This window comes from Zonotrichia albicollis, chromosome 3, assembly GCF_047830755.1.
Source record: "Zonotrichia albicollis isolate bZonAlb1 chromosome 3, bZonAlb1.hap1, whole genome shotgun sequence".
NCBI lineage: Eukaryota > Metazoa > Chordata > Aves > Passeriformes > Passerellidae > Zonotrichia > Zonotrichia albicollis.
The window spans coordinates 15,977,803-16,002,705 of NC_133821.1; the positions used below are offsets into that span (position 1 = coordinate 15,977,803).

A 24,903-nucleotide genomic window follows, 5' to 3' on the forward strand; every position below is an offset into this window, starting at 1 on the left:
TTATTCCCAATGGGGGGAAGCTCAATTACAGCAAGAGCAGCCTACTTTCTTTTTTATTTTTCTTTATGAAGTTATTACTACCTTTTTTTTCTTTTGTACAAAGACTTCCTCTGAGTTTGACGTAAGTACAGAAAATTGAGATGATTCAGGCTTAAGCTTGAGTTCATAACCCCACTCATTATGCTTGGATGTTGCTTTGGCTTTAGGATCATTGGGAACAGCCCATGTTTTGGTGCTGAAGAATGGGAAGAGGAGCAACTGGAACCCCCCTGTGATTATGTTGGATGAGCTGGACTGCTCCCCTTTGCTGTAGTACATATCTGTTGTAAGAATTACATGGTATAATTTTTTTATCTGCCTGAAAATAACATTAATTTCATTCTGCTTGTGTACGAAGTGTTTATAACTTGGTGCTGAATGCAGAAGATGAGGCAGAGTCTGCCTGAAGGGGCAAACCTCCAAAGATCCAGTTCTCCTTTGCCAGCTCCAGGAGGAGGAGGAGCAAGCTGCAAGTAGGACACCAAGAGTACAAGCTCAAACACCACGTGTGGGCTTGCTGTTCTGACAGCCAGCTTGCAGGAGTTGATGGCAAAGTGTCCAGCAGTGCACAAGTGGTGTCTGCAAGGATCCATGAGGAAGGATTTGGGGAGAAAGGGAAAGAGTATTTTGGGGTGGAAGGGAATGTGTTGAAGGAGAGGAGCTGCACAGATGGCAGTGACAGGGATCTGTGAACGTGCTGCTGTGTGGTGTAATGTGAAGAATATATGCAGGGTTTGTTTACTCTGGATTTCTGCAGTTGTGTAACTGCATTGGTGCAAATTCAAGTGGATCCAGGTATTGAGCAGAATGAGCTGTGGATGATTGGTGTTGGCAAATGTGGGTGCTCAGTAAAAGGCTGTGTTTTCCTACACATGTTACTGAAACCAATGTATTTTATATATCTTACAGGCCAATTTGTTTGGTTTTTATCCTTGTATTGGGTTTGTATAGCCAGGTTTTGGCGGGGGAGGGCTACATGGGTGGCTTCTGTGAGAAACTTCCAGAAGCTTCCTCCATGTCCAGCAGAGGCAATTCCAGCCAGCCTCCAAGATGGACCCACTGCTGGCCAAGGCTGAACCAGTCAGAAATAGTGGCAGCACCTCTGGGATAACATATTTAGGAAGAAGCAAAAAAAAAAAAAATAAAAATTGTGCAGATGTCATTATGGCTGGAGAAGAGCAGAGGGAGAGTATGTGATAGGAACAACTCTGCAAACACCAAGATTGGCTGAGGAGGAGGAGGAGAAGGTGCTCCAGGCACTGGAAGTGAGATTCCCTGGCAGCCTGTGGTGAAGACTGTGCTGAGGCAGCTGTGCCCCTGCAGCTCCTGGAGGTCTGTGGGGATGCAGAGATCCACCTGCAGCCCATGGAGGAGACTCCCACTGGAGTAGGGGCATGAAGAAGAGGCTCTGAACCTGTGGGAGGCCCATGGTGGAAGAGGCTCCTAGAGGAGATGTTCAGACCTGTGGAGAGAGGAGCCCATGCTGGAGCAGGTTTCCTGGCAGGACCTGTGGGGGACTCACTGGGGCAGGCTGTGCCTCTGAGGCACTGAGCTCTGGAAGAGTGACCAACCTTGTAGCAGTTTGTGGAGAACTCTTACCTGGGGTGGACTCACACTGCAGCAGTTCATGGAGAACTTTACCCCGTGAGAGGGACCCTCACTGTGGCAGGGAAGGACTCCTCTCCCTGAGCAGCAGCAGGAACAGCCTGTGATGAACTGACCACAATCCCTATTCCTGTCTCCCTTCACTGCTGGGGGAAAAGAGCTAGAGCTGGAAGGGTGGCAGAAAGGTCTTATTGTACTTCTTATTTTCCTCTTCTGAGTTTTCTAATCATAAATTCATTTAATATCTCTGTTTTGAATCTGTTTTGTGTCTGTTTAATGTCTGTGACATTATTTGGGGGGTGATCTCCAGCTCCTTATCTCAGTGTATGAATCCTTCATTATATTTTGTCTCCTTCATTCATTTGCAGAGGGGAGTGATAGAGAAGCTTTGGTGGGAGCCTGGCATCCAGCCAGGGTCAACCCGCTACAAACTTTCAGATATTTTTTTCCCTACTAAATGCTGATGTTGCAATAGGTCCTTGCAGTGTAAAAGTATGGGTGGCTTTAAAAGCCTCCTTTGAGATTTTCTTGCCTTGTGTGATACATGGTAGCTCAGCCAAGGAATGGGGAGTTAGGTTGCTCCCGTGCTGAGTGTTCATCCAAAATACTGAGCTTTATTTGCATAGACCTTTCTGATGTCTGGCTTGTGGGAGGACTTTTGCTTTCTTGTGTATGAAAATGCCTGAAGAAAAATGTCAAGCTGGAAAACGTAACTTGGGTTCAAAGTAAAAGTCTTTGTTTGGAAAGCTCTGAAAGACTGGGTGCATAATGCTTAGCTGAAGGAAAGGGGGATGTAGGTCAGGAATCCTATGTTTACCAGTCCTGATAGACTTCACAAAATCAAAATTGCTAATCTAAGATAATGATTTTCTACAAGATTTGGCAGGAAAATTGTTATTGCATATTCCTCATTAGTAAGTCTGAACTGCAGTGCCGAGCTCTGTTGTTGAGGTTGCAGCCCATGAAGTAGAATGAGAGCAAACATCCATCCATTAATTTCAGACAGTAACAATACTTGGCCAGAACTTGGGGCTGTTTCCCTTGCAGCTCTTCAGATTCCCATCATGATGATTCAGATCCTGATAGAGATGTAATGTGGCATTTGTGCTACAGCCTTTGCCCACTTGAGCTAGCATATACCATAAGCAGATGGCTTTCATTCTGTTCTCTCTACACTAAGGATAACAGGGAGGAGGAAAAAAAAGAAGGGGAAAGCTTTCTCTTTGAGGAATGGAAAAATGAGCTGAAAGCAGCAAAATGCACACATATCTATGTTGTATTTTAAGTCCTGGAAAAAATTGACATTTTTGCTAAAGATAAAATACAAATGCATAACAAACTTATTGTTTAAGTAAGTTTGTTATTTAGATAATACCATGCCATTGAGAGTAAAAGCTCAGTCTTGTTTTCTGCCGTGATACAATGAGAAGGGAAAAGGGCTGTGCTTTATATAGACTGGGAATAATCTGAACAATCCCATGGTGCTTCCTACTGTACTCCACCTACCTTGCATCATAACTTCCTTTCCCATATTTATGGCCCAAAGCCAGTGCAGAATAAACAGAGTGGAGTGTGAGGAGATGGCAAGAGCTGAACTCTCTGTGTTTGGGTGTGGCTGGAGGCAAGAACTAAACTTTACTCTGCATTTCTCTTATTGAAGAGGATCAGGGATAGCAGGCATCCCATGTGCCTGTGTTCTAGTAAGTCTATTATTATCTTTGCTTACCTTAATCTTTTGCTTACCTTAATCTTTAGGGAGGATGTTGCCTGTGGAAGGACGGTTTTCAGGGTCTGGGGAAGTTCATGCAGAAGAATGACTGAATTACTCTGTTGTTGTGGTATGGTTTGCACTGAATGGAGAGCTGTAACTGTGCACCAGCTCTGACTGCTGCTTCTCACAACAGGAAAATGTGCTGTTGTGCAGGCTGTCTTCTGTTGTTTAGAAAGTTGCATCAAGTCAGCAAAAATATGTGTTTTAGCCACTGATTTCTCTGTAGCCATCTGGGAAGGTGCAGCACCATTGCTCCCACTAGGTAAGATGCAAGACTTTTAAATTTAAAACTCTTTGTGTGGAGGGGTTTTGTATTTATCAGGGAAGGCTTAGTAGTAGTTTAAGCTGTGGGTAAAAGCAGTTATTTCTCTCACCTGTACTTAAAATGTGATAGTTAATCTATTAATTCTAAAATTTCTGTTGCTAGTTTTTCAGTTAACTAAAACTAGCTTCTAAAATTACATTTTAGTTCAGGATTTAAATTCATAGGAAAGGATGTAAATTCATTGAAAAGACCTAAAAGAACGACTTGTAATGCCTCCTTAAAAATGACAGCTGAGAAAATTTGTTATGCAAGCTAAAACCATTATTTAGCTGTGTTATGGAAATAAAAAAATCTTGAACACAGGTAATGAGTGCTTGAAGGGATTAGGTTTCAGTCTGAAATGCAGCTAATAAAGAATGTGCTACAGAATGATGTTATTAGCTCTGATGCAGAGTAACAAAATGAATCAAATTTTCCAGAGGCAGTTTGCTTGTTTGGCTATCAAATCATGGGATTGGCTCTGCTGTTTTCTCCTTGTGTGCCTCAGTTTCCCTGCCTGTAAAGTAGGAAACTGCTTGCTTGTGTCATGACTTCCTGCTCATAAAGTGCTTTGAAGCTGAAGAATACTGTGTGAATAGATGCCATGGTTTGTGTTGTATAGTGCATGCTGTGCAGGAAGCCTCCATAAAGTTAGGAATCCAGACAATAGTGATGAACAGGGTTAAGTTATTTTTTTAATCTATTCTATTCTTGAATATCTTTTATAAGGGGCTGAGTTTTGCTGATGGTTGCTTGTTGCTGACATTTTGTGATCAGAATTAATATTCTTTCCAGATATGTGAGGAGGGGGGAAATGTGTCCCTTTTAACTCAGGTAGTTTCAGGAATTAATTAAGTGTATTTTAATTTACATCATGCCCCATATAAGAGTGTTCTTCTGAATATTTGAAACCTGAATACTTGAATGCTATTAGTGTATGAATTAGAAAGTATCCAATTTAGCACCCTTTTAATTCCAAGATGTGACATCAGCTTTATAATAACTAAGGAATAAGAGAAGTCTGATCCTTGCAGAAACACCATCAAAGCTGAAAAGTGAATTGCATTTCTATTCCCCCCACTTTAATCAATAATTGAGGCCTTCTGATCTAAGGAGAAGAGTGATTCAAGGCCTTTGATGTGAAATGATATCTTGTTAGATGGATGGGAATTATAAGACTTGTGTTTGCTCAGGTTAGTTTTTGGAAATGGTTTCTTCTGGATTTGGATGTTTAAAAAAATTACTTTGTTTTTAATTTTTGTTTTGTGTGGCAACCAAGCAGGAGCCAGAATAGAGTGTGGTCATTGGCTAGCTCTGTTAAAGTGCTAGGCTTTCTTAAATATTTTACTTTCAGTTGAAAATGCATTTGCAGATGTTGAGACCTTTTGCATTTAATATAGTTGTAATTGTATGAAATGTTGCATAATTGTATGAAATACAATAATATAGGTGTATAATTGTATGAAGTGATGTAGTTGATGAGCTCAGCAATTAATGGGTCAGATTTTCAGGCAAAGGTAAGGCTGCTTGATGTGCAGGAGAGAGATGGAGGATTATAAAATGGCCCTTGATTTTCTTTAATTGATGCCCTCTTCTATCCTTCTTTTGGTTGCTTTCTTTACTAAGCTCCCTTCCTGTTCCTGGGTGTGTTACAATCCTGACGTAGTGGCTGTAGTTGGAGTTCATTCATAAATAAATTGAAGCAAAATGATACTTTTTGTGCTGGGGGTACTCAAATTGTACTGCACATTTCAAAAATTCACACCAATGTGAATTTTTGAAATATTTGTGACTTGTGGTATTCATATGCCCTCTAAACAAAGAAAAACTATGAAACAAGCAGAGAAGAAAGAAAACACAATTCTTATCTTGCTTGCTGTACCTATGTTGTGCTAAAGTGAAATGCAATATAAAAATTGTTTACCCAAAGTAATGATGTTTTATTCCCTTGGCCTGTCAGGGTCAAAAAATGTATAAGTCACAGGACAGTCACGAAAAAATCAGAAATAAACGCAATTCTGTGCAGTTGTTAACACAAGTGCATAGCAAATTCAGTTTAAATCAAATGTACATAGTGTAGTATAATAAAGTAATTCATTAACCTTCTAATAATAAAGTCAGATCCATAATTCTCTCTCCCATTTGTCAGAGTCGCTTTTGATTTACAGTATTTGTGACTGAGGTGTCAGGCTTTTTTGGGACACGAAGTCCTTTATGTTCAGTGCTCTGCTTTTCCATCCAGCTGTTTGGAAGTCAAGCACTGCAGTAATTCCTTAAAAAACTCTCCCCTGCTTCAGCTCGTGTGACCTTGGGCTTCCTCTGGTGTCCTTGGTGCAGCCGATCGAAACTGCCTCATTTGGTGGCTCCATAACTGCAAACTTCTATTTTCTAAGCTGGAGCAGAGTCAGCTGGAATTTCTGATGTGATTTTAAAAGGAATTGCTTCAGTAGATGCACAACACCCCTGGTTTCTCCCAGCACCCCTGGCTTCTCCCCAGTATGCCAAAGTACTGCAGTGCTTTTATATTTTAAAGCTTTTCAGTACCTATAGTGAGCCTGGTTTTGTGCTGGGAAAAGAAGGATAATCTTTTAGTTTAGACCTTAATTTAGGGATCTGAGTCAAAAATGCTTGGTGTGTGTGCTGGGAATTCATAAAACTCAATTTTTGTAAGGGAGAGAAAAACCCTCATCCAAGGCTATATGGAGTTATCAGATGTTTCAGTAGTTGCTTTCATGCTATCTTTAAAAAAATAGAAAGTCTGATTGAAATTTGTCTTCCTTGTTTGTTTTTTTTTTAATCAAGTGCTTCATTTATGCCTAGTTTGAAACAATTTTTCGCATGTTGGTTTTTTTCCCTCTGAAATTGCTGCGTGTTTGTATACAACTGTCTTAACATCTTCAGTTTCAGGGAGGAGTGAGAAACTTTAATGTAAGGATTCCAGTTTATCAACAAAGCGTCCCGAGAGCACTCATTTCCTTTGTTTCTTGTTACCACACAGCAGTAAAACAGTGATACAAACTAACTGCTGGGGTGGGTAATGAATGTCACGGTTGAACCATTCCCAAAGGAAGGAAGCAGGAATGAGTCCTGGGGATCCCAGTTTGGGGTGGTGCCAGCCCCAGCAGCCACCAAGGGCGATGAGCAGCACTGAGAAATAGCAGCAGGTGTTTGGTTCACATCAGCTTCTTCATCTTTCCCTTCTTCACCTCCCTGGGAAGAGGCATCTCTGTGATGGGTGCTCTCTGGTCAGCTTGCCCTAAGCTCCAGGGTACCCCAGGAGGCCTTGCCGCTGAGCAGGCAGTGTTGGTGACAAATGTGACACCATTTGGTGCAAGTATAGAACAACTACTTACAGAACTTGATCATCTCCGCATTGCCCCTGGAGCTGAAGGGAAGCAGGATGAGATAACATCAGTATCATAACATTTTAGTTGCTTTAGACTCATAGGACTTGAAGGTATGTTTTTTTTAGGGAATTTGCAGTTTGGTTGCTTTTCCTTTCCTTGGTTTCTAGAGGTGATGCAGACACTCCCAAGTCCCAGAAATGGCCACACAGCAGGTCTGAGTGCTCTTGGCTTAATGTATTAGTAATTATCCTGAGCATTGTGGATGGAAATGGCAACTCATGATCCTTCCTGTGTAGTGTCTGTATTGCTAAATCCCAAGGATTAACAACTGGATATAGACGGGCACACTGAAGAGTGAACAGCCCAGCTAGGGTCAAATTAGGTCTGCTTTGTGTATAATGCCATGGTTTGTATAATTTTCTCTTAATTCCCATCTGTGAGCTCATCTTTTAAATTAACAAACGTTGCAGACACACAGCCTGTGCCATTTCTGAATGGCATTCCTGTTCTGAATATAAGGTTGTACAGCATTAAATGTGAAAAGCTGAAATGTTTTACACACCTACATAAACTGCTGTAAATCTATTTGGGAACTTCTTTTTTATTTTATACTTTTCTGCCCCAGTAATTGTGGTTAAGAGATATTCTTACCTGGCTGCGCTGACATCCTTCGCTGCCAGGCTCCTCTAGGGGAGTGAGAAACACTGTAACATGTTCTGTGACAAAAGATTAAAGCCAAGTGTCAGAGTTCCTGCTTGGAAAGCTTTGTCGCTTAATTTAGGTCACTACCTCCTTGTGCTGTCGACAGCAGAACCCATTGTGCTCATCTTCACTATATAGTAAGTGTGTGGTAAACTTACCACACTCTTACCTACCTCCACATTCTCTTTCCTAATTTCACTCCTTACAAGCTCCAAGTTTGGCTTTTTGTTTGGTTTTTTTTGTGGATTTCTTGGTTTTTTTTCCCCTCCCATAAAGTGCCAAGGAAATGGGTGGGTAATGTAGCCATCAGGCAGTTTTGAGCTCGCTTTCAGCTTTTTCCTCTCTGTGAATATTTGTAGAAGGTGTTCAGAATTGATCAGAAACCTTTGTCTTGGGGAGCTGGGCAAAACCAGTGGTCAGAAATTCTGTGTTCTTGGCGTAGTGCCAGGGCTCAGAAAACACTGCTTGCACTGCCAGGAGTGGGTCAAATACCTGCAGTCTGTGTAACAAGATGTGCAGAGTCTGGAGTGCTTTTGTCAAAGCTTTTAAAAGAGTAAAGGCCATCTCTCATAGGGTTGAAGGGGATCTTGGCACTCAGAATAGCCCTGGAAAGGCTTTGGAGACATCAGGAATGTGCATGTGCACGGTTGTACTCCCTGAGAGTCTCCAACAGCAGATTACTAAAGCTGTGAAACAGATGGGGCTGAATTTCTCTTTGCAAAGGCATTAAAAATCTCTAATTCCACAGTATTTACACAAAATCACAAAAATAATGCATGTAGTAATGGTTTTGTTACTTTTAGAAAATGATGATTTAAATTCACTTAGAAGGATATTTATACCTCTCTCCTCTTGTTTGATTTGGCCTCCTTTTCCTCCTCTTTGACCTTTTGAACTCTTGCTCCTAAGGATGTATATCCCCTTCACCCTTTAGAAATGAGGACAGACAAGGATTTGTCTTTTCTTGAGAAAGCACCTTTTCCATCTGTATGAAAAATCCTGAATTGTATAGGTTGCTGTTGCAAATGCTTAGTGGAGCAATTGCTTTCTGGATATATTTGATTTTTCTGCCTTGCTGGGGGCCATGTGAGTAACAGCCAGTTGAGACTGAAGTTGAGAATTGGTCTCAAGAGAACTGACATTAATTTTTAGCTGGCAGCTAAACTTTGATAGGAGTTTAATATTAATAGCATGTAGTGAGATGGTGCTCAGAGGCAGTAATCATCAATGTTGTCTATCAGATATGGCCACTGCCTTTTTAGAGTGCTTGTTTAGTAGTTGTGGCAGGAAAGACACAAGCCAGAACATCTGTGTGCTGTGTATAAACAGCAAAACCAAAGATAAGGAGCCTTCTCCAGCTCTGAAGAGGAAGCCAAGTAAAATATCCTTAATTTCTTGGGAATGGGGTTTGGGGGGTAACCTTGTTTTCAGGCTGAGACTAAGAGCCCAGCAAGTTGACTTGTGTTTTTAGGAACTTTTCTATGAAATGTGCTACAGAAATGCAGATTGTGTTTCCACTTTACTACCTATGTGGAAAACTCTGGTGGTTTTTTATACCAGATGTAATTACTATTGTTTTTCACTCCTGCTGAACTCCAGAGTTGACTGTTTCTCCTGTTGTGGCAAATGATTGCAGGGTACATACATAGGTAGTAAAGTGAGAGGAGTTCTGACACATCACCTGAAGAGGGAAGGAAGGAGCACCAGGTCCACATTTAAAACTGAGTAATCTTCTGACACTGTTGAGTCAGGGACAGATGAAATGACCCCATGGTTTAGAAGGTGAAAAAGAGAGACTTTATTAAGAGGTGGCATCCTTTTATAACCAGGATTGCTGAGGTGGAACCTGACTGGTCTCAAAGTAAAACTTTTCACACTATTGGTGAACCATGAATAGCCCACTCTGAAGGTACATACCTATAAACAACATGAACAGAAAGAGAGATAATAATTGTTTTAATTCTTCCTCTCTAAGTTTCCCAGGCCTGAAGCCTGGGAGAATTCTCTTTGACTGAACTGAGAATCTCCACAATCCTCCAGCAATGTAATTTAGTTGAGCAGATTACTTTTGCAGGTCTCTTTTGCTTATACCTTAAAGAAATTCGGGGTTGCTTAGAAAATTGTACCCACTGTAGTTGATAAGATGTTATCTGTGTGGGAAAGAATGCATTTACAGCAGGCTGGGACTCCAAGGTGCAGCCTGCCTTTGTGTTGGAAAGTAACCACGTGCTGTTTCTTTGTCTCCTGCAGATGTTTCTGACCGTGTACCTCAGTAACAACGAGCAGCACTTCACCGAGGTGCCAGTGACTCCCGAGACAACCTGCAGGGATGTGGTGGAGCTGTGCAAGGAGCCTGGGGAGAGCGAGTGCCACCTGGCTGAGGTGTGGTGTGGCTCAGGTAGGTCAGGCTGGCAGCTGCTGAGCTGCTGGGCATTCTCTGCTCATGAGAAGGTGGCACATGGAGAGCTGACAGATGTGATCCTGTCCCAGAGAGTTCCTGCATTGCCGTTTCATTGGTTTCTTCATCACACTGGCTGTGTGGTAACCCACCTGCAAGAAGGCTCACATGTGCAAAACTGAGTGAAAAGCAAAAGGGAGCTTGAACATGGAGATGTTTCTGTGTCTGTGCAGCCCTTCTGTGACTCAGATGAGTCTGAGGTGTGTGAGAGAGTATTTTTCTCTTCCTCTTCCTCCCCACAGTGGGATCCCAGCAGCCTTTATGTGGATTTTGAGTTACTAAGTATTGGTAGGTCTGTGACTAGTTCAAAATAATTTCTTTAACCCCACAGCCATCTTCACTTGCAGTGGTAAAATAAAACTTCCTTTTTCTGATGGCACCTTCAGTGTTACCAATTGCATTGAGTGTGTTAGCAGTAGTAGTGGGAGTTCCTGGTGTGAAGTGCTCTAAAGAAACCGAGTGACAGGGAGGATGGAGAAGCTACGTCTGGCTGTCCTTTCAAGCCTGTGGAAAAGGGGTTTGTGCATGTTGCTCATTGTCACTTTTTTTCTTTTTCTATGTTCTTCTGATCTTGAGAGTTCAGATCTCCCAAATTTGCTGTGCTCCATTGGAACTGGAGAATATATGAACAAAAAAATCCCTTAAAATATTACTAATGTCTCATGGCTTAAATGGGAAAGGACCCTGGACTATCTCCTGTCTCCATGGTACTCACTGGGTACTGGGAGCCATCCAGAGGCATAAGATAGATGAATCCCTGGCAGGATTTTGAGTAATGAAAAATAATTATGTCTAAGCCAACCTTTTTGAGATACTTCAACAAGATTATAAAAGAGTCAGATGATAAGGGCTTATATTTCTGTCTTCCTCTGCTGTTATCTCAGGCTCACATCTGTTAAAAGAAGTCTTTGGTGAGATGGATGTTTGTTCAATGCTATGAGATACCTGAGTTGTCTTGATATTTACTTGCTTCTGACAGAGATGTGATGTTTCTAATATTTCTAAGTTAAAAAAATGGAGCAGAATTTTTTTCTTCTCCTTAGAAATAAAGCTTTGCTTCATCAATGATAATAAAATCAATTCATCATGGGAAGAGATCTTCTAGGAATGTATTTTAACTGTACATCTTTGTCTGAATCAACACAATACTGAAGTCTACAGTGAAAGAGAAGTAAAATAAAGGTTTAGGTAAAACTACTGAATTTATAGTTAGCCTGAATGCCCACACCCTGTGAAAGAGCACAAGTGGTTGTGGTGAGGGACAGGGTTCTCCTGTTGGTACTGAAGTTGGGCTGTGTCAGAGTGGGCAGCTCCTCTCGTGTTTCCTGAATCTGGATTCTTGCTTGGCTTTTAGATGGTGATGTAGCATTTGCTATACAGGGCAGTGAGATTGTCCTGAAATCAAAGGACAGCACCTACAGCAAGAGGCAAGTGAAGTCTGCCCGTACTTAGGGCCCAAATGTTCTGCTTAAGCTGAAAAATGAACTTTAAATAAATTACGTGATATTTTATTTATACTATCAAATGATCAGCCTTTCTGAGGCTGGAGGTGTAAGAAAATAATCTGGATACAGAAACATAAAGTGAAACAGAATTTTTTTCTGAGATGAGTCTTTGCAGAGACATCATGAGACACACAAGAACAGATATCTAAGACAAAAAATATTTTGTCAGTTTTTACCGTGAAAACCTTGACAAGATCATTGAGCCCAGCCTTTGCCCAAGCATCACCATGCCAACTAGACCATGGCACTAAGTGCTATGTCCCTCTGTCTCAGGATGGTGACTCCACCACCTCCCTGGGAAGACTCTTCAAATGCTTAACCACCCTTCAAGTGCAGAAATTCTTCCTGGTGTCCAACATTAATCTTTCCTGGTGCAGTTTAGGGCTGTTTCCTCTTGTTGTGTCACTTGTTATGTGGGAGAAGAGACCAACCCCCACCTGGCTGCAAGGTGCTTTCAGGGAAGGAGGTCAAGGAGGTGTAAGAAAATAGTCTGGATACAGAAACATAAAGTGAAGCAGAGAATTTTTTCTGAGATGAGTCTTTGCAGAGACAGCATGAGGCACACAACAACAGATATCTAAATATTGCTTGCAGTGCTGTTGTTATGAGACAAAAAAAGTGTCATCCATTTTTACAGTGAAAACCTTGACAAGATCATTGAGCCCAGCCTTTGCCCAAACACCACCATGCCAACTAGACCATGGCACTAAGTGCTATGTCCATCTGTCTCCTGAGCATTTCTAGGGATGGTGACTCCCTCACCTCCCTGGGAGGCCTGTTCAAATGCTTAACCAACCTTCAAGTGAAGAAATTCTCCCTAGTGTCCAACCTTAACCTCCCCTGGTGCAGTTTGAGGCTGTTTCCTCTTGTTGTGTCACTTGTTACTTGGGAGAAGAGGCTGACCCTACCTGGCTGCAGGCTCCTTTCAGGGAATTGTAGAGAGTGATAAAGTCTCCCCTGAGCCTTTTCCCCATGCTGAACAACCTCAGTTGCTCCTCATCAGGCTCATGCTCCTGCCCCTTCCCCAGCTCCATGGCCTTGCTCTCTCCAGCACCTCCATGTTCTTCTTGCAGTGATGGCCCAGAACAGGACCCAGCTCTCGAGGTGTGGCCTCAGCAGTGCTGAGCACAGGAGCACAATCCCTGCCCTGCTCCTGCTGCCGTCATCATTGCTGACACAGGCCAGAGTGTCAGTGGCCTGCTTGGACACCCTGGCTCCTGTTCAGCTGCTGCTGACCAGCACCCCCAAGTCCTTTTCCAGCCCCTCTGCCCCCAGCCAGGAGCTCTGTTTGGGGTCGTTGTAACCCAAGGGCTGGGCTCAGCAGTTGGCCTTGCTGGAGTTCCAAATACAGTTCCCAGTTGTACTTGTTAACAGAAATGCAGTTATGTCAATAGCATTAAAAGATTTGAGTACTGCATTCATGCATGTTGCTTTGGATAAAATGTGTCTTGAGCATCTGTGTAGCATCCAGCAACAAGCATTTGCAAGATGTTTTCATGTATATTTTGGAAATTTTTTTGGCAAGGGGAGGGAGAGAAATACTTTAAGCTTTTTGCTAATCTCATTTTCAATGTCAGCAAAGTTTTCCATCTTGTTCTGCCAGGATTAGCCACGATTTCTGTTTTGTTTGCGTATTACACTGAACAAATTGAACTGCTTTAAAACAAACATGGTGCAGGACAGCTAACCTCTGGGGGTAGAAACAAGAGATTTGTGTTGGAAAACAACTTCTCAGACTTCAATTACTGGGATCCTTCTTACATCACTTGTTTCTTTTTCTGACACTTGCTCAGGAATTTTAGCTTCTGCTGTCAGACCTTATTAAGCCTACTTTGAAAGATTGCTGCAAGTGTGCTGGAGGCACTTTGCTCCCTGAAGGGGACAAGTTTACTACTCTCCCTGTCCTAGTTTTGCCTGAAATTTGGTGACTATCAAGGCAAAATTTCTTGACCTTCCTATTATTATCAGAATTCTGTTAGACAGTTACCTTGCCTACTGTGGAAAGCAACCAAAAGGAGTCCATGTATAAAGATCTCCTTTTTTTTTCTCTATGAGACAAATAGGAAAAAAAAAAAACAAACTGATTGTCCATTCTTCTTGAGCTTTCCAAATGTACATTTGTTTGGTATTTGAAAATCTTTGACCTTCCTCTGAAGCCAGTGAGTGGTATTGACAGAATCCTTTTGTAAAGGGCATCTCCCTTGATTATAGAGTTTCTGCTGAAGTATTGCTGAGCTGCTAGAAATCTGCCTCATAAGCCTGCTGTATAGCCTTTAAGACAAAAATCTGCCAGTGGTGCTGTTGATTTTTTTTTCTTGTTGTTGTGGTTTTTTTCCCTTTTTTTCCTTGAATTAAGGTTTAGCAGATGAGGAATGTTTTCTGCTGTCTAGACAAGTAACCGCCAAGAGACGGCTTTCTCTGTAACAGTGACCTACTTGCTTATTCTGTAAAGCTAATCTCTTCTGACAGTCACTCCAGAAATTCTCCTTCCTAGATTGCTTGAGCACAGCTGCAGCATTTTCATTTAAAGAAACACTTTTCTGTTGAAAAGAGCTTTCCACATACTGCAAACATGTTAGCAGCTCCTTTTCTAAGGGAACTGAAAACATTTATACTTTACACCAACAATTTTTCCTGCTGAAAAGATGATTTCATATTAAGACAGTGACTTTTTGAAAGACTTTATTGAATATGAATGAACTACTCTGATTTCTTTTTTCTATCTTTCCCCTCCCCTAGCTTAAAAAAAAAATGAAAGGAAACCGCCAGCAAAAGCAACGTCAGGAAAAATGAAACTGGTGCAGAAATGGTGGTGTTTAATTTCATTCTTTGTCTGCTTGTCTTATTTCTCAGGCCAGGAACAATATCTTCTGCTTGTCTGGCATCCAGCACAAATGGCTCTAACATGACCATGAGCCCCAATGCTGTTAGAAAATACATCCTGGCTATATAAATACACTACTGTGATATATTGACCACACTGTTGCCATCACATTTAAAATAGGCAGAAAAATTGATGGTAAAATGTCTAGAATAACAAAAGAAACTGCTTTTATGTAAAGATTTGGAGACCAATAAGTAATTCTAGTTGCATTCTGGCTGGGAGTGCCTGGTTGTGATACATGTAAATTTTTAAAGAATGGTAATAACAGAAAGGGAGGAGTAATGGTAGATTTAGATTCACACTGGGTTTTTCTATTATCAAAAGGCAGCAAGTAAGGCTTAAAAATTACTTAAATGACTGAATCCTGAGCTTGGGGATAAAAGAACTTCTTTTCTGAAAAGAAATTCAGTGGAATTTGTGCATGTAACTTTTTCATCACAGTTATTTGAAAGGAAATGGCAAGTTCTTACTGGGCTCACTTTTCACTGTCTGATCCTTTTTTTACTTTGAGCTGTGAGTCCAAAGTAGTTCAGCTTTTCAAGGTTTATCAGAAATAGGCCTTTCAAAATGCATCTCGTGTGAAGCTCATGAAATTTGCTGTCCAAAACAATGAGCTGGATCTGTGTCTGACAGGAGCTGTGGGAGAACACTTGAAGTGACAGGAGCTGTGCTGGCACACTGAGCATCAGCCGTGCTGGGTACTGCCAGGGAGCCTCTCCAGGCTGTGAGTGCTCCTGCCTGAGCTTGAATGCAAGGGCTGCCATCCAGCGTTGGGAGGAGAATTCCTCTTCCCTGAGAGTGTCTTTGCATCTCTCTTGGTTCTCAGGAGAAGGATTCCTCTTCCCTGAGAGTGTCTTTGCATCTCTCTTGGTTCTCAGGAGAAGGATTCCTCTTCCCTGAGAGTGTCTTTGCATCTCTCTTGGTTCTCAGGAGAAGGATTCCTCTTCCCTGAGAGTGTCTTTGCATCTCTCTTGGTTCTCAGGAGAAGGATTCCTCTTCCCTGAGAGTCTGTCTTTGCATCTCTCTTGGTCCTCTTGGAATTAGGAAGTGGAAGTGTCCCTGTAGGAATGGTGGCAGCAGTGCCCTTGAGGAGAGGGTGGGAGTGACTAAGGGATGAGTTTGTCTGAGGTGCCACAGAAGAGGAGTGAAAGGTACAACACCCACAGTTTCCTACTGGTGGGTGGGTAAGGTGATTTTCACATGCAAAAGGAGGACGCTAGAACTGAAAGCTCTAAATTCCCTGTTTGTTTTCCCTCAGGCTGTACCTCAGCTTTTCCCTTCAGGGGTGGGCTTTTCCAGGGCTGCTGTTCAGAGATGTTTATTTAGTTTCAGAAGCAAGGAGCAATGCAGTGGCTTCTTAAGAGAAAAGTAGAAATCCCTTGGATGAGGGCAGGTGTTGTGTGCACTCACTACATGTGTGCACTCACAGTGTTCAGGTGAAAGATGGACAGACAGTTTTGGTTTGGTGTGGGCCCAAGCTGTGGTGGGATGGAGCAGTTCACTATTATTGTATTTGGGTTGCCTCCCAGACGAAGGAAGGAATGATGAATCTGACTCGATGTTCTCAGAAGGCTAATTTATTATTTTATGATATTGTATTATATTAAAGAATACTAAACTATACTAAAGAATACAGAAAGGATACTTACAGAAGGCTAAAAAGATAATAATGAAAACTTGTGACTCCTGGAATTGGCTTGGCACTGATTGGCCATTGAGTCAAAACAATTCACATGAAACCAATGAAACAATCACCAATTGGATAAACAATCTCCAAACACATTCCACATGTGAGCACAACACAGGAGAAGCAAATGAGATAAGAATTATTTTCCTTTTTCTCTGAGCTTCCTCAGCTTCCCAGGAGAAAATTCTGGGATTTTTCAGAAGACATGACTGTGCCACACTTAAAAGTTTTTTACCTTTCCAGAGCGCCCCGTGGGCGACAATGAGCGGATGTTGGATGTTCTGCAGAGGTTTGGAATGCAGAGGAGCGAGGTGCGGTTCTTCCTGCGCCACGAGCGCTCGCCCTGCCGCGAGCCTGGTAGGTGTTCACCTCAGTGCTTCATCTCTTCAAGTTCTGTTTCATCCTTCAAGGTTAAGGAAACAGCTTGTGTGTGTTATTTATTAATGTTTATAGCCAGTAGGTGTTGCAGTCTTTTTTTGTCTGACTGTTGGTTAGTCTTTGTCAAGGCTTCATCTTCCCTTGCTATAGCTGGGAATAGTAAATCCCAATTGGAATTTCTGCAGGTTTCCTAGAGCTGGTTATCACCAAAGCATCCAAGGGCATGCTGTGTTAAATATATGTTCTCCAGCAAAATATCTTGAAATCTGTGGTGATCTCTTCTTTTAAATATAGAAATAAAATAAATATAGAAATGAATACAAAATTTGCACTCCTCTGCAAACCAAAATGTTGCCCAGTGATTTGGGTCACTATTCACTCTGTGATTTGGGTCATTATTTACCTGGATAATACCTTACCAGAGTGATAAACTTGGCATACTGGGCGAAGTTAGAGCTCTTCAAAGTTTCTCCTACACATTTGTGTTAGTTTTAGGAATAGCATTAAATGAACTGCCTGGTGAAATTCTCTGAGAATATAGTTCTCATAGTAAATTGAAATGTGAAACCTGTAAAGGAAATTACTTTCAGCTTTTCATGGGTTTTCTGTGTATCCTATATTCATCTCTTCAGTAAAATCTTTCACTTTTACTTTTAAATCAATCTATCAGATTCTTCTTGCTCCCCCTTTTCTGTTTTTGTCCTTGGTAATATTCCTCAGTGTTGGAAATACTGAATTTGTTAAGTGGCGTGGTACCCTGTGTATTTTAGATGTCTGGCTGTATCTCAATATTTGAAATGCATACTGGTGATAGAATGAGTGCATGAAAAGCTAAAGCTGTGCCATATCTACCTGCTGAGGATCTTACAGAGCAGTTTAGTTGTCAAAATGTATTTTTTCAGGTCCAGGGTTCTTGTAGTATTAAGATTGTCATTTTATTTGCCTCAGCATTGCCAATAAATTTGAACTTTGAGTTTAATAGAAATCAAATGGACAAGAAGGTAACAGGCATGGCTTTGTCCAGTAGTACACTCATGTTCCACTGGGAAATCAATGAGATTGCTATTGGGCATCTGAGCACTATTTGCACATGATTTGATGGGAATAAAGTAGAGTTCTAGTTAAGCAGCATCTTTACTGACATAATGACTGCCAGGAAGAAGAAAAAAAAGTACTTTTAAACTATAATGCACATTTAGTAGGGGCTGACTGCCTGTTTGCCACAGGATAAATACTGGAATAGCCTACTATTGGTTAAGCTGTTTTGTCTGTCTGTATTTTTGAACAGAACTATACTTTAAAATGAAAGTTGACACTGAACAGAAATCTATTCAGAAAATGTGTTGTGTCATCACTCAAATTCATCTTGGTAGTAAACACATAAGAACAAGTTTTCAGATTCTAATCAATAAAGATTATTCTGATTCACCTTTTGTACTGAAAGCTATGTCTAAAAGGATAAGAAAAATCTTACATTACCTAACCATCTTTGACTGTTTCTGTCTAGGGACTGGCCAAAGATCTCAGGATCCAGCCTTCAAAAGAAATGGTGTGAAAGTGCCTGGTGACCGAAGGATAGAGAATGGGGTGAGTGCTGCGTGCAATGGCTGAGCTGGAGTTCATTTTCCCACAGTGGCCCTCTCTCCCAGTGCTGTGCTTTGCATTGGCAGCCACAAGGGTGCTGATAACACTCCAGAGTTTTGGCTACTGCTGAGCAGGGCTGGCACAGCATCAGCACTGCCCCAACATTCCCCCCACATCAAGGGCTGGCAGTGGGCAGGGTCCTGGGAGGGGACACAGCCACACCAGCTGACCCAAAGTGACCAAAGGGATATTCCCTGGTGTGTGGCGTCAGCTGAGATACAAAAGCCAAGGGAAGGAGGAGGAACAGGGGAACATTTGTTATTTTCCAACATTTGCCTCCTGGAGCAACTGCTTCCTGTGCTGAAGCCCTGCCTCCTGGGGAGCGGCTGGACATCACTCTCTGATAGGTAGAGAATAAACTGGTTTTTGTCTTTGCTTGCTTGAACAAACTTTTTTTTGCCTTTGCTTTACTAAACTGCCTTTTCTCAGCCTGGGAGTTGTTTTCCAGCTTATTCTCTCTGCCCTGTCCTGCTGGGAAGGGGAGTGGTAGAGCAGGTTGGTGGGCACCTGGAATTCAGCCAAGGTCAACCAGCTATAGTCCTTTTTGGTTCCTGAACTGGTGTGAGACAAAGGCAGTTTATATATGTGTATATATATATATAAATACTTTGTAGTTGCCAAGCATCAAGCTCCTGTGTGGGACACAGAGTTTGTCAGCTGCACTGCTTATCTTTTTTTTCTTTCTGAGTTTGGGAACATATTTACATAAACAATGGCTCTGTGCTTTGCCCTCACACTGATGACCTTGCTACACTGGGGGAGCTGTCTTGTCTCTCCCTGCCTGAGATTGATGCGAATGCTTTTAAAATGTAGGCTCCCATGGTCTTTGCTCATCCATACATAAGCTGTTTAACACTGTTAATAATATTAACTAATACTGTTGGCACCCTGTTGGTGGGGTTTGTGGAATTCAGTGTCATGTGGGTGTAAGAGAAAACAAATTTTAGGTGAGGAGATATTGAGATGTGCTCTGAGGTACCCAGTTCCTGGGTGGCAGGGTGTGTGGAAGCACTTGGGCAGGTGCCTGGGGTGGTTTTCACCTCCCATTGCCTGGGACTTTACACCTGAACAGGTAATCAGGGAACCCAAACTGCCATGTCAGCTGAGAGAAGGGTGCCTTGCCCAGCCCAGTGAAAACCAGCAGTGTCTCACCCTGTACTGGGGCCTGTGAGCCACAGTCCAGTGCTCAGAGCACTGTAGGTGAGGCAGGAGCCCAAACTGTGTTTGGGGACACTATGGCTGAGACAGGCACTCACACCACCATAATTGCCCCAGTAGTGGAAAAGGAAAAATGGAAATGGACAAAGCTGCAACTCCGTCTTTGGTTGGAAATGGAGGAAGAAGGAGAATTAGGGAGAGTAGGGGTCAGATAAAGAAGCCAGTCCTTCAAAAGAGAAATTGCTAGGAGTGAGGCAAATCAAACAGGAGACAAAGTTACTCAGTCCTTGACCTCATCAAAGCTTCAAGACTTGTGAAAAGATTACAGCTGCCAGCCACGTGAGCAGATTTCTGCCTGGCTGCTGCAGTGCTGGGCTAGTGGGGCTGACAGTCAGCACTTGGAGGTCATGAAGCCCCAACAGCTGGGATCTCTTGCCAGAAATCAGGAAATTGAAAGAAGTATTGGAAAACAGCAATTTGCAGTTTCTGGACATGGCTCCTCTCAAGTGTGAGGGCAAGGTGTCCATTTAAGGAAGATCCTGTAAATTCCAAGGGAAGTGAACCACTGCATGAAGGTATCCAGTACTTGAGAGAACTAGCAGTGCTGGAAGTCATCTATAGTGATCTAAAAAGTGACAATGTCCCTAAAGATCCAGAGGATGTCCCCTTGCACAGTGGCTGTGTGGAGGAAGGTGGTGAACATGTCATGACACCCACAGGCCTCTGGAAGAACTACCATTATAGTGAAAATGGAGGCTTTCCCTCTTTTACAGGTGCAAATAGTATATGGAAAGAAATGAGAGGCTGGTAAAGACTGCTCTAAAATAGGCACAAAGCCTCTAGCAGTTACCATCCTGGATTTCAGTTTCCAGGATGTCACCAGGTCTGTGGGCTGCCATAGCTGTGCTTGTACAGGTGATCTCAGAGCCACAAATGCACCATGCTTCCCCTTCTCTCCTTTCATCAGAATTCTTTTCTCATTACTTCAGTTTGGGGTTTTTTTTGCAGTTTTGTCAAAGATCCCTAGCTCCAGACTTCAAGTTGACACCAGTTACTATTTCAGCATTGAATCCATTGTCTACCACTCTTGCTCCATAATATTATGGATGTAAGATTGAATCTAGACTCAGGAAATATCTGAACAGACAACCAAGAACAGTGCTGTCTTTGAGAGTGGTGTTTTCCCTCCTGCCCAGCCATATTTAAACTTTCTATTTTCTTCAGCTTACATGGAAGTGCTTCAAATTGTAGTGATACACCTACGAGCACAGATCCATGCTGCCACATGCTGAGCATTCTGGGCTCAGTCAGTCAAAGCTGATTCATGCTGAGCTGAATTATAAAGGACTCTGAAATGCCTCTTGAAAATGCTGCTGGGATTTTGCTGCTAGAAACATTAATGTTCCAAAAGATGACATTTTCTGTGAGTTGTTGGATTGGGCTACACGTGTGTATGAGCTTATGATTATTTGTTTTACCATAAAAAGATACTGTCTCTCAATTATTTTATTGGCTATCAGTTGGGGTTTTTTTGAAAGGCTTTTATAATACTTTTCTGCAGTAGCTCTATTAAGTTCTAGCCAAATTACAAATTCTAGACTTAGCATGCTTTGGGTTTTCTTTGACAGGTAAGTGCCCCAAGGATGGATATGACACTGGCTGAACTTCAGGAAATGGCATCACGCCAACAGCAACAAATTGAGGCTCAACAACAAATGCTGGCTAACAAGGTGAGTTTGGGATGAGATTGTTTACAGCCAGAAACAAAGGTAGTAAGAGTCATGTGAAGTGCAGGGAGGATTGGGGTTTTTTTCACCCCTTCTAAACAGAGGCCTCCTTTTCTTTGGCTGCCTGTTTTTAAATTTGAAAGTCAAATGTATGCAAATATCCAGTTATAAAACATACAAATAATGTCAGTGATAGAAGTGACCATTTAGCTTAGTGAAAGGATAGGGCACATAACATTAATGTATTGTCATTCATCCTGTTGGCTCTGTCAGCTCTGTTTGTGCTCCATGTGGTGACCAGCAATTCACCAGTTTGATCACTGAACAATGCTTTTGTCTCTGCTGTCCTGTCGTGCTATCTTGCCTTCTCCTGATAAGAGTTCAGTGTGCCTGGTTTTCTGGGACAGCTGGCTGGAAGAGATGTCTTGTATGTGATAAAATAACCTAGGACTGTGATTTATAAAATGCTTGCAGAACAATAACAGAAAAGCTGATGGAAGCACACAGGGTGCTCCTGAATTGTGTAGGGGAAAAAATACTCTGAATGTATCTGCAGAATGGTGGCACAGAGCTCATGTTTTGTTTGAGTGTTGTTGGTACACATTACTCCTGAAAATATAACAGAAAATGCTGCTTTTGGCAGAGAATTATGAAATGTGATCCTGTCTTGAAGAGGGCTCATCTGTCTGGGTGGGTGTTCCATGGATTTCAGAGTGTGCTTTGCTGGGGAAGAAGGCTGCTCTGGGCATCTGCTCTGAGTACTTTTGCTGTGTCACACACCCTCTCTCCCTCCCTTTGAGATCAGCTCTGGGTGTCTGTATGTTTAGTACCTTGTTCAGTTCCCTTGGCCCTCAATAATTGTATCTCAGGGAAATGCTTCAAGCCATGGCTTTCTAATAGTTCTGCAGCACCTGCTGAGTGATATTATGGCCTGTCAAAATAACCAATAAAACCTTCTCTGCTTGTGGGAAGAACAGGGGCAACTGTGATGCAGGAAATTGGTCAATCAACCAATGAGAAGTTTCACCTGAAATGAAACTTCAAGTTACACCTGAAATGTAGCAGCACAATTAATATCCACATTTCAGCAGTGGGAGCAGCTGCCTTATTTAATTGGCCAAAGAATTTTGTCCTCTTCTCAGTTCCAACTGAGATGTGTTTATATATGAGGAGCCTAAACTTTCACAGCTTCTGTTTCACTCCCAGGTGATGGCAATACACTGTGGTCTTATAAATAGCACTGTAGTCACAAGAAATAGGAACACTACTTTTACTGTAAATGATTTTAAAAAGAAAAACATGAGTTTGAGTGTGGATAGCTTCTCATTGGGTAGGTGTTTGGAGAAGAGTAGCCCTGTGGGTGTCCCACTGGTAGGATTTTTCATTTCAGTGCCTGCCTGGAACAAACTTGCTTTCCTAGGTGCCTCTTCAGAGTGACTTTCCATTGCTTCTTTCCTGCCTTCTGAAATCAGATGCAATATTAAAAATAGATTCTGAGGGAGGAAAAATACCCTTTCTTTTTAGACACGAGCTGTAATCTCTTTTTTTTTTTTTTTGTGACATTTTCCTGCGTGGGAGTGACTCTAAAGTAGTGCATACACTGAGCCTGGTCCTGGTTTTCTCCAAAAGGCAGGCTCACTTTTTTGCTCTGCCTTTTTTATTCCAAGTGCACAAGAATCCCTGTTTTCTAAATCTGACTGGTGGTTTTTTTTTTCTTTTTTGGGTTTGATTTTCTTGGAGGAAGTGTGGATTTCTAATGTTAGTAAGCAATGGTAGTGTTGGGTTTTAGTGAGTGCTTGGGAAAGTCTCACTAATTCTACTCCCCTGGAGCAACCTGTCATCTCCAGAGCTGGAAGCCATGTATAATGGCCACTAATTTTAAGGAATTTTTTGTAGATGATCTAGTGCTCTTATGGTTTCTTCTAAGTCTAAACTGGGCATGTGTATGTAGAAACTGATAACACATTATTTTACTCTCTAAATGCAAAAAGATCCTTTCCACTAAGGTGATATCTGTTGTTCAAATGAAGGCCAGTTCACTGTAAAGGTTTTCCAGTGTCTTGATGTGTGGTGATCATTATCAGGAGATAATGATCTGATATCTGATCATTATCAGAGGTTTGGTGTGCAGCCATCCTCCATCTCAAGGAGGTTTTAGCAGAACTAGTAAAAGGTACAAAAGAGTAATGGGAAATAGCAATAATTTATGGAATACCTTCTACATATAGAATGTCTAATATTCTCCAGCATGACTTAGTTGTTTAAAATGTGATATAATGATGTAATGATATATGTGATATAATGTGATATAATGAAATATGATAGAGATACGTAAAGTACAAACAGCATGGAGAAGGTGGAGAGGAAGAAATGTAGCTCAAGAGCTGAGGAGTGATTAAAACAAATTATAAATGTCTTGGAACATGAATGCTTAAATTTTTCTTGGACTTCAAAATCTTTGCCTTGACTGCAGGAGCAGCGCCTGAAATTCCTGAAGCAGCAAGATCAGCGACAGCAGCAGCAAGCTGCTGAACAGGAAAAACTGAAGAGATTAAAGGAAATTGCTGAGAATCAAGAAGCCAAACTTAAGAAAGTGAGAGCATTGAAAGGTCATGTGGAACAAAAAAGACTCAGCAATGGGAAATTAGGTGAGTTGCTGCTTAGGAAAGGTTGCCTGGGATTTTTCATGAAATGCAATTTCAGGAAAAACTTCTTAGAAGTCAAAAATTTCTGGTGATTTCAGTCAGTCAGAGGAGTTATTTACAGCATTCCAGGAGATGGTAATCTTAACAATTTCACATCTTTTATTTACCAAGCAAACTCATGGCTGACCTAGAACAAAATATATTTTCTTATTATATTTTAAAACATCCTGTAAGAGCACCCTGTATTTTGAGCCTAGCATGTCTACTCTTTAATTACAGTGTACTTTTTTTCCTTACTTGAATATCTTTGTGCACCACAGTAACTTTTTCCATCCTTGATGTCAATAACCCTACACATTTAGTGTGTTATTTTCTTGGCTTTAACAAAACTTAGCCTGGTACCCAAGTTACCTTCTATGTAAGAGGTAGCTAATGGCCAAATTAGCTGCATATTTGCTTTTTAGTTATGTGAATCTGACCAGGGTCTTGCTTGCTCTAGTACTGGTTGGGTGCTTACAGTTCAGTATGTTGATACAACATTAAATGTGAAATAAATATTTATTCTTCTGCCTATCTTTTCATCCTCTCTATAATGCAGAACTTGTTATTTCCAGCCTGACTCGACTGAAAACATGAATTTGTTGTTTTAGTAGGAAGCATTTTGGTTGACAGATAAAGCAAAAGTGTTTTTCTGTCGGAGAATCCCTTCTTGGATTCTGTGGAACAAAAGAAACTTATGTTTTAAGGCTTGGAAGGATGGTAGAATAATACAAGATCTTGGAGCATGTGAATCTGTTTTCCTGCAGCAGCAGGTCTGATTTTGGTACTTGCTTGAATTCTGAGTGATTCCTTAAACTTCATTCTGCACTAGAGCAGTTTCAGCAGTGGGAGCAGCTGATGACAGATGTTTGTAATAGACCCGAAAAAGCTCTCTGAAGTCTTTGTTTAATGTGACAGCTTGGGTGTTTTGTCACTGAGTTCTTATGACCTAAATTCAGAGTTCCAAGTATCATAAATATGCCTTGTGGTTTAGTGAGTATCTTCCTGCT

The 24,903-nt window shown here is 41.6% G+C and overlaps 1 protein-coding gene across 4 annotated transcripts in view; it reads left to right on the plus strand.

Moving 5' to 3' along the window:
• Positions 1 to 24,903, plus strand: part of TP53BP2 (tumor protein p53 binding protein 2) — a 56,082-nt gene that overhangs the window by 11,185 nt on the left and 19,994 nt on the right. For 2 of the 4 annotated variants that reach the window (XM_005488494.4, XM_005488495.4), the window contains 5 exons: positions 10,019 to 10,166; positions 16,546 to 16,659; positions 18,188 to 18,267; positions 21,111 to 21,212; positions 23,683 to 23,857. In XM_005488494.4, coding sequence (XP_005488551.2) covers positions 10,019 to 10,166; positions 16,546 to 16,659; positions 18,188 to 18,267; positions 21,111 to 21,212; positions 23,683 to 23,857 — 619 coding nt within the window. Of the gene's footprint in view, positions 1 to 3,187; positions 3,345 to 10,018; positions 10,167 to 16,545; positions 16,660 to 18,187; positions 18,268 to 18,530; positions 18,672 to 21,110; positions 21,213 to 23,682; positions 23,858 to 24,903 lie in introns of those variants that run through there. The other 2 variants (XM_014268155.3, XM_005488497.3) reach the window with 2 other exon arrangements.